A 9,962-nucleotide genomic window follows, 5' to 3' on the forward strand; every position below is an offset into this window, starting at 1 on the left:
GAGGTGTGCAGGTGATACAGTACATCATCCCATAAGACAGCATATATTTTTTTCCAATAAAAAAACACTAGAAGCTTTACTAGTATGCTAAAGGCCTAAGGCTATTCAGTTTATGATCCAAGTAAAAACAAATACAACTGAATCACTGAGGGGCTGACTGCCAGATCCAGATTGGGCAGGCATCTGGTGTATACCTGTTATCCTCCACATGATCACAAATGAAACTCCTTCCTGTACTACTACACAAGTCCCCCAGACACTCCACCATGGCCCCAAAGTACCTCACTGCCCTTTATATGCTGCACCTGCCACCTCAAATCCCCACCCCACCCTTGTCTACTCTGTCCCCCATTATCCCACATATTCCCATATTCGGCCCCATCCCATCAAACCCCAAAACCATCAGACCCCACAATCCCCCTCATGCTCCATGGAGGCCCATGCTACTCTATCCTCTCACTGCTCCCATGAATCCAGTATACCCTACACCAGGGGGTGGGCAATTATTTCAGGCGGAGGACCACCTACTGACTGTTGGCAAGCCACCAAGGGCTGCATGACAGGCAGCCAGGGGCAGATAAATATTAATTTTTAAAATTTTTCAGGGGTCCCTCAGGCCAGATAGAAAGCCAGGCAGGCCGCATTTTGCCCACCCCTGCCCTATACACTGTTGATACCCCCTTGACCAATTTAGTAAAGATTGGCAGAAATCAAGTAGATAATAATGTGCTCCCTCACTCCACCTGAACAGGAATTCAGCTGTCCCTACCAGGCAGTTTGTTTTAAACTTTCATCGGATCAGGAATCAAATGGGGATGTGACTGCACTCCTTCCCCACTCAATCCACTCCTGAATATATCCCTATTTACTTCCTTCATGACCCTTTTTTTTTTTAAATCAACCTCTATCATATCCACTCTGTCATCTCTTCTCTAATCTGAAAAGTGCAAGCACATTTAATCTTTGCTTATTAAAAAAAACTTCTCTATGCTCTTGATCATCTTTATCTAACCTCATACATACAGCACAACTGAGGCTTGCCTTCAGCCAGGTATAAGAAAGAAACAAAATCAGGAATATGCATCTCAAGTAACTACAGGTTTAAAGCTCTCAGTCACAAAATTATCCCTAGGCAGGTATAAATATTTCCAAAATGGGAAATGGGGCTCCATATATGAATAAAGTTAAGCACTTGCATAAGTGTTTCCAGTGTTGAAGACGTAATATTTACAATAAGATCATGGTTCTTTCCACCACAAAAATATCAACTCCAAGCACTCCTAGAGCCGTAGTTGAAGAGGTTGCAGCATCAATCCTGCAAATCCAACAGAACACCACAGGGGAACAGGATCTGTGCAGACACAGCTGTAGAACTGGGGCTAAATGAAGGAGCCAGGGGAAAGAACGACCCCTGGAGCTATAAGACTGGAAGTTCTGAAAGATGTGGAGATGTACTGCCCAGCCACCCACCTACAGAACTAGGTGTAATCCTTGCAGATGTGGAGCCTCGCCGCGTGGCTTTGGACAAGGCTCCACACCAGTCTCTCTCTCTCAAGCAAATAAGAGCATTTAAGTTAGGCTTCCCTGGGAAAAGAACCATCAGAGGGTAGAGTGACAATCCAGCAGAAAACCGAGGAGCAGTTTCCAGCCCAGTGCTGGCAGAGCTGCAGCCACATAATCGACCAGTTCAGAGAAAAAAAAAAAGAGGTCTTTAAATGAGGCCCTACAAGGCTCTGCAAAGACCGAGGACTCAGCCAAGCCAAGGCATGGCAAGATCTGCGGCTAGAAGAAGAGGCTCCTCGTTTCCAGGAGTCCTTCCACAGGGCCTGGCCGATCTCAGTCAGCCCGTGCCCGCCCCCAACACGATGTGTGTGTGGCGACAAGCTCCCCCCTCCTCAGCCAGGGCCTGCCGAGGTTCAAACGCCTCACACGGGCATCAAAGGCCCCAGGCGCTGCAGCGGGAGGAGCCGCAGGCACCGGCCTCCCATAGGCCCCGGCGCGCCCGGCAGCAGCAGGGCCGAGGAAAGGGGCCGCAGCAGGCCGTGCAGCCTGCGCACCCTCCTCCCCCGCGCCACGCTTGCTCCGGCCGGCACGCGCCACTACCACGGCCCGGCCCGGCCCACCCCCTGCAGCTGGCTCCGGCGACGGTGCTGCGTGCACGGCCCTGGGGGCGACCTCACCTTCCCGCTGCCTTTCTGCGAACCGCCTGGCGCCTTGTCCGCCATCTTGGCTCTCTCCCTCAGCCAGCCCTGGCGGCCGAAATCGAACGCCGACTTCACCGATTGAAGAGGAGAGCGGGGAAGTCTCCCGCCTGGGGTGAGGGACGGCGAGCCGATGGCTGAGCTAGCGATAGGGGAGGCGGGGCCGGCGCTGCGGCGCTGTCAGGCCCGGCGGCCGCAGGCGCTGGGGCTTGGGGGGCCGGTTACCTCGCAGCCCCGGATTAACGCATAGGCAAACTAGGCACATGCCTAGGGCCTTACGAAGCGGCCCAGCTGTGCTTATTTTACATATTATAACTACTGAGTGGGGAAAAAATGTATACAGTATAACTATAATATAAATAAATAATATACATATACGGTATTAAGTAGGGTCCATGAGTTTGTTTGCCTAGGGATAGCAAAAGGGTTAATCTGGCACTGTGCATGGGGGGCTCCCCCCACCAGCTGGCAGGGTCCTGGGCTCAAGAGATGTGGCCAAGCAGGGGGTATAGGAGACTCACCCCTACTGGGGTTAGCACCTGCTTTCCCTGCCCCCTATATCTAATTTACCACTGTCACATCCAAGGAAAACGCTTAAAAGGCAGCAGTGCTGCAGAAGCAGTCTGTCCAGCTCCCCTTGCAACCCAGGGTCATGGGAGGAATGTGACATGGGCACCTGGGGGCGCTTTGAGCTTCTCTCTGCTCCCAAACTAGGAGGGATCCCAAACCAGAGATCCTGGGCAACATGCCCAGGTCTGCAATTTAAGGATTTTTTTTTTAAGCAGTCTGTCAAATCTCACCCATGGGGTTTCTTTGTAATGCTTCATCACCAGAGCTAGGCAGGTCAGGCTGTCATACCTGCCTTGTTCCCATTCTTAGCTCTGGCTTTGTTTTATAGTCCTGGCCTACCTCATTTCAAAGCTTTTTTAAATTTCTTTATAAAACCTCCAGGCTGAATCTTAATTTAAGAGTGTTCTGCTCTGGAACAGTTCTTTTGCTGTAGAATTACATGAGGGTTAAATCCAGAGAGGCCACAGCTCTGCTTCCAGATCAGTATTCTTATGTTCCTCTATGGCAAAAGCATGCCTCCTAGAAGGGAGTCAGCTGTGGTGCTGATTTGGCACCAGAGGCAAAAGGAATCCTATACTGATGGATTATTGATGGCAGTTTTTTTCTTTGTCACCTGAACAAAGAATTATGAGACAGTATAGACAATATGTGATTCTATAGACAGTAATATGAGACTGCTTCCTCACTGAGATCTTCACCTTGTTATACTTATGCCATCAAGTAAGGACCAAATCTAAGCACCTTGCAAATAAAATAACTTTGTATAAATCACTGCAAGGAACTGAAACTTCATTGTAGACCACAGAGTAACAATAGTCCCAGCAGAACCATGATCTACAGTGGCAGGTCTTAGGATTCTCCCTGGATACATTAGATACTGGCCAGTGGATCTGAATAGTTGCCGAATCTATTGGTTGGCCTTTCAGCACAGACCATATCATACATTAGAATCACTGTGGGTCTCCAGATATGAGGCTTTGTGTACTTATATCTTAGAGGAGTAATGCTCTAATTTTGCTGCTGGTACTAGCATACAAGACTAGAGTATCAGGCCCCAGGAGTATAGGCTTCTGATGCTGGTAGTGGTGTAACAGACTAAAGAATGGCAATAAGTTAAACTGTAGGACTTTTACCAACTGGTATATTCCTTCCTGATTTAGTTCCCAGAGCTGGGAGCTGGTTTCCATTTTGGTCCCCAAACTAGCTTGACATAATTGTTTTGAGAGGGGTTACTGTTTCCTGAAACTTGCACTTAGCAGCTCTTTCTGCCTATAATACCTATAGCGTTGTGGGGTGAGATCCCCAGTGAGTCAGAATGCTGTCAGAATGGAGGTAGGACACTGAGCTGAGGTTGGAACTTGACATGAGAATTCTGGAAGTACTTTGTTGAAAGCCAGATGCAACAAAAGATTTAGGAGAGAAGTCTATAGGAAAGTGTAGAAAAAAAATCAGGTAGGTGGTGCCATGAGCAGGTAAAAAAGACTTAATGTGTTCAAAAATTAGGAGAAAAATAGAAGCAAACTGAGATGATTGTGAAGGATAGAATAAACAGAAAGGAGGGGAAGAGAGAGAGTCCCAGAGTAAACAAAGAAGGTGAGGGAGAGACATTGCATGAATGCCTTTTTTACCTCTAGTTTAAATAACTGTGCTGGGATCTTTCTGAGGTTGGCTAAAAAGGCTACTAAAAATCTTCACCTTATGAAGAATATAGCCCAACTTCTGAAGGAGGTGTGCTAGTGACAACATATCAAATTACTGCTCCACATTGCACTGGAGGCTAGTTACCCTTTGGGTGTAATTTAGAGGGTTACTAACTGCTCAGCTCTTCATGATATACACCCCAGCTCAGTAAAAAACTGAATCACATACATTTTTAAGTCCTATTTAAGTCAATAGAGATGGTTACAACTACGTCATCATCATCATTAGGTGTTTTCTTGATATACTGTGTTCTAATATGTGAGGATAAAATGAAATGTGAGCCAAAGGTAGTGCCCCTTCCTGAAGGCAGAGGTAGGAAGCCTGTAATCTATTGCCAGGACCATTATGCCAAAGGATTTATTGTTAATTATGGTATGGCCTGTGGTGGGTGTTAACATTGTATTATGAATGAGGGCAGTCAGACAAAGCTCAAGGATGATGAGATTTTGAGAACACTGAGGTCTACAGTATAGAGAGTAGGCAACCTTTGGAAGCTACTGCGATAGGTTCCCTACCACTAAATTTTGGAGGCTGTTGCTTGTATCATCCCCATGTGACCTTGTAACCAGAAAAAAGCTGCTGTTTCTCACCTGAAAGAACCTTTCAGATTGACTTTCAAATGGATTCTCTGCCCCATTCTCCTTTCTAAGTCCCTCTCCAACCCCAAATTAATACACATGCATTATTTTTGCCCTTTCCTTCCATTTATATGGATTAAATGAGGATTTTCCTCCACCTCCAATAAAAGTCAACTGTTAACAAATGGCATTTCCATAGATAATTATTATTAAAATATCAAATTGTGTAAAATTATTAACAGGTATATTTTCTATGATCAGGTATATATAGAAACAGGTATATTTTCTATGATCAGAAAATAAGACGACAGCAAAATTGCAGATGGTAAATGAAAAACCTTGTAACAGGGAGCCCCCTTTGTACACTACCTTCTGGGCATTGATATAACAGAAGCCCCTTCTTGCCTGCAACCTCTTCCCCCTTTTGTGCATTTCTTTTTCCTTCTAAGTATTGGCAGAGACAGCACATTCATTGCTTGGGTGTGGCAAGGCTCCAAGCAAATCAGAAAGCTGAAGTGGCTTTCTGTAGGAGAAACCTACAGACTACATCTACGTATCAATTGAGCTAAGTGTCACTAAAGAAAACAAAAGAACTGTAAGAGACAAGAAAAGCCAAGGTGCACTGAAAGCATGACTGTAAATATATCCTGGTAAACACATTCCCCCTTTGATTAAGACCTATTTCCCAAAGCAAACTTCCCATATCTGTCTAAAGTTTTATGCTAAATCAGTTTACATGAGTGCATCTAACCTAACTCACTTACTGTCCCCAGTGGCCATTGATCCTCACTACCTCACAGTGCATTTTTTTATTTCATGTCTCATCTTTGCCCTGGCATTCTGTATTTTATGTTTTATACCTTTTAACAAATGTATTCTTTAGAGTAAGTCATACCTTGTATTACTAAAATTATTATTATAAGAATGCACTGGAATTATAATAACTGGAATTGTATTGCTGTAATGGGCTGGCCCCCTGAGTAAATGGAAGTATGGATGAATCAGTAGGTAATTGAATGACAAAGCAAGAGCCTCTGGCTGTTAATTGACAGTAGCCTAGCCAGAGGAACCTACCATTACAAAACTTTACTCTACAAGCCATTCTAAGCTAATCAAGCCACCTGGAACCTGCAAGGACACAGCCATTGAGTCAATCAAGTCAATGGCGGACTCCCAAAACTGCACCGTTGGGTGGAACCCCCAGTGACTGTGACTGACAGCTGTTATGCACTACTCCAGACCCACGGGGGACAGCAACCTCCAGATTGGGTGGCCAAGATGATGCTGGAGGATCACAAAAGTCTACTGGAAAGGGATGAAAGGCAGCGAAGCCTGACCCTCAGTGGTGCCCTCTCATCCAGCGCCTGACCTACTGAGACAGAAGGACAAATAGGCAACCCCCTTCTGGAGAAGACATTGCCTTGGAGGAAACCATTGACAGCAGACTGCAGCACCCCAGAGAGGTATAAACCAACATCCATGCTACACTACTTTTGCAGCAAGTGTGTGTGCGCGTACACTAAGGTGGTACCCCTCATAACTCAAAGTTTGCATTTATGATTTTATTAGTAACTTCACAGCCCGTACAATCAATTAGAATTTATTATGATCTTGTAAGTTGGTCTTTTGTAGCTAACAGCCTCATAGCACTTTTCTGCTCTTGCAAAGAACACTGTGGTATGCCATGTGTATTATGTCATAATCCTAAATTTGCTTAATTACAAGACAAGAAATGGATATTTTCTGAATGCCAACACTACAGATTCATCCCAGTTTGTAAAAGTCAGTTTGTTCATTATCCTAGTTTGTAAAAGTCAGGCTGTTTTCTGACTCATTTATGAACAGTAATAAAGTTTAAGCAATAAAGATTCTGAGGCCAAATTCTTCCCAGTGTTACATCTCTTCGCCTCCATTTTTCTCCTATTCTACCCCCAGTTACACCTGTATAAATTCAAAGGGTGCGTCCACATGAGCATGCACGTGCCTCTTGCCCCGTCTCAAACCCCTTTGAGGAACATGCGGCAATGAAAAAATGTTCCCCGCGCTGCAGGTTTGCAGCACAGGGACAAAATTAGACCCCTGGATATCCAGAGGTCAAAAAAAAATCTGCTTCACAGAACAGCAGGGCAAACATAGGAGTCAGTCCTCCAGAAGAGATGCTCTGGTTTTGGCCAGATCATCTCTGTAGTGCTCCTGCTGTCCCCTGACGCTGTCCAAGGTAAGTAAGGTAATGGGGTGGGGGGGTTATGGGTGTGGGTGGGTGTGAGTGTGTGTGAGGGGTGGCAGGGAGATGTCAGGGAGGGTGTTGGGAGTGGAAGAGGTCTTGGGGGCTATGGGGAGTGGAGGGGGGCATGTCCCAGTGTGGGACATGGAGGGGCCTGAACAGGGGCTGCCACACACCTGCCCCACCCACCCAGCCCCTGTGGCACCAGTGGCAGCAGGAAGCATGGCTGTGGCTTTGCACCAGAGTGCGCTGCATAGCTGCTGTGCAAAGGCACGCTAGATGCACAGCTCAGGCTGGATCAGGCCAGCGTGGCTCATTGAAAAATGCGCCCCACCAGCCCAATCCAGCCTGGGCCATGCAGCTATTGTGTCTTTGCACAGGAGCTGTGTGACCCACTCCAGTGCAAAGCCAGAGTAGCCAGTCGCGCAGTGCTGGGCCAGGTCCTGCCATGTGCCATTTCCCTGCCTGCACAGCGGGGCAGGCAGTGCTGCTGCTGGAGGCCAGACCCAGCATGGCACACAGGGACCATACGCTGAGGCACGCTGGGTCCTGCCGACAGTGGGGCTGCTCACGCTGCCAGGCAAGCCCAGTCCCAGGGCCACCCTGGCTGCATGAGGGCCCCACTGCCAGCAGGACCTGGCGCGACATGGCATATGGTCCCTGCGTGCCATGCCAGGTCCTGCAGCTGTGGGACCAGGCCGGCCTGGCTGCACGAGGGCCCCAGTGCCAGCAGGACCTGGCACAGCTTGGTGTCTGGTCCCTGCTGGTCCCTGCAGGTACATAGTTCCTGCTGTAGAAGGTAAGTTATGGGCCCTGCGCAGGGGGATGTGGCTCTGTACAGGGGCGGAAGGGCCTGTGGCCCCACAGGGTGCCTGGGACCCTGCATGGGGGTGGAGGCTGTGGGCCGGCAGGTTGCCTGGGACCCTGTTGGGGATAGCGGCTGTGGCCCTCTGTGGGGGGAGCTGGGGCCCTGCAGGGGGGGGCAGTCCATGTGCTGTGTGGGGGAGCTGCACCCTGTGGGGGCCAGGGGACCCACCCCTCCTGAACAGAGCCCCCCCACACCAACCCACATCCCTCCACATCCACCCACACACCCACCCGTCTTCCCCCACGTCCCTTCCTGCAAACCTCACATCCCCCATCATGTGTGAAGAAAACCAAAAGCACACATTCACACATACAGATTTTAGAATTAATTTTATTATAATGATAGAGACACCGGTAGGCTTCCAAATTGCTTTAACATTGTAAATATACCAATAAAGCATTGCCCAACTGATCAACCCCTCTCTGTTTGTCTCTCTTTGTGTGTGTGTGTGTGTGTGTGTGTGTGTGTGTAGAGTGGTCTTTTGTTCTAATTGTGGAAGAACATGCATCTTGGGGTATTTTAAAAAATGGATTTGGGATGCTGCAGCAGTCCAGCTGGCACAAGGGGTAGTGTCCTCAGGTACCAACTGGCCAGGCCTCAGAAGCTCCTGAGAGAGGGTAGCCCTTAGCTGCTTGCTAGGGCAGCTTTTTATACTGCTGGGGACAGCGCAGGTGCTGGCCTGGGGCTCTAGCTCCCCCTGGCTGCAGATCTGGGAGGAGCCAGGCAGGGTTATTTTGCCCCAAGTGGCACAATTTGCCCCACAACAAAGTGCATGTCCAGGCACCTGCACCAAGGCAAAAAGCTCCAGCCCAAATTTGCACCACTTCTGTTTGAGAGCTACAAGCGCATGTGCCTGCATGTGTGGACCCATCCAAAGTAGTCAATGGGATTACACAGCTGCACTGGTAGGCAGAATCTAGTCCAGCAATTGGAATCTGTATTTAATTCTATGATGATGAAAAGCAGAAATAGAATCTAGCTCACTTTTCAATCATTGTATTGGCTTGGCAGTGTACAGTAAATAAGTTCTACAAAACCCATTTGTATGCATATGTGATTAGTATATTGAGTCTGAATACACACACAGGAAAAAAGGTACTTTTATATTCAGTCACTTTTCAGAGTAGAGGTACACTATGTTATTTATTATCCAGTCAACACTAGGGGGCATATACAGCACAGTTAATTCGCAAAAGAAAAATAAAATTACAAGTAGCTATTGGTGCAGGCAAAGACAGGTTGTGAATATCACACCATGCACTTTTTCAATTTCCTGAAGGCAGCATTTCCTCTGGAATACTGGCAGGCTTCTTCATCAGGCTTTTATCCTACCAATACATCTCTCTATTAAAGGGATCCTACTTTATCAGTGATCATAATAGGTTGAATTCATCCTGGCTGTAACTGTTGATTACAGTAGAGTTATTATAGGGATGAATTTGTCCCCAATGTGTTATTTCCTGCCTGCCTGAGGGATTATAAAATATGCTGCAGGGAAGGGCAGTAGATCAGCCAGAGTGTGCCCACATTCCAAACTGCCAACATCCAAAGCATGTCAATCATCTACACAAGGCTATTTAAAGGGGACGAAAAGGGAAAGGCAAATAAACAATAAAATAATAACCTGAAGGATATTTCTTACTTTCATAGAGTAACTTCCAACTTCAGAATGAATGTTGATTTTACCTTTACGGGGCACAATTCCTGATTGTTTAGATCTGAATCAGTGGCTCATAAAAAGGAAAACTTGTACTAAGAAAATTCTGCAGAAACAAACTGCCTCACTTTCCAGTAGGCTAGGGAAGTAGAAGGTTAGCTGA

At 47.2% G+C, this 9,962-nt stretch overlaps 1 protein-coding gene across 6 annotated transcripts in view; it reads right to left on the reverse strand.

Annotated features, from left to right (window-relative positions):
- Positions 1–2,273, reverse strand: part of U2SURP (U2 snRNP associated SURP domain containing) — an 80,048-nt gene extending 77,775 nt beyond the window's left edge. For 3 of the 6 annotated variants that reach the window (XM_019532968.1, XM_019532967.1, XM_019532964.1), the window contains exon 1: positions 2,181–2,273. In XM_019532968.1, coding sequence (XP_019388513.1) covers positions 2,181–2,225 — 45 coding nt within the window. In that variant the 5' untranslated portion in view covers positions 2,226–2,273. The remainder of the gene's footprint in view (positions 1–2,180) is intronic. The other 3 variants (XM_019532969.1, XM_019532966.1, XM_019532970.1) reach the window with 1 other exon arrangement.
- Positions 2,274–9,962: the final 7,689 nt, after the last annotated feature.

This window comes from Crocodylus porosus, unplaced genomic scaffold (assembly GCF_001723895.1).
Source record: "Crocodylus porosus isolate Cpor-Errol unplaced genomic scaffold, CroPor_comp1, whole genome shotgun sequence".
NCBI classification, from domain to species: Eukaryota; Metazoa; Chordata; order Crocodylia; family Crocodylidae; genus Crocodylus; species Crocodylus porosus.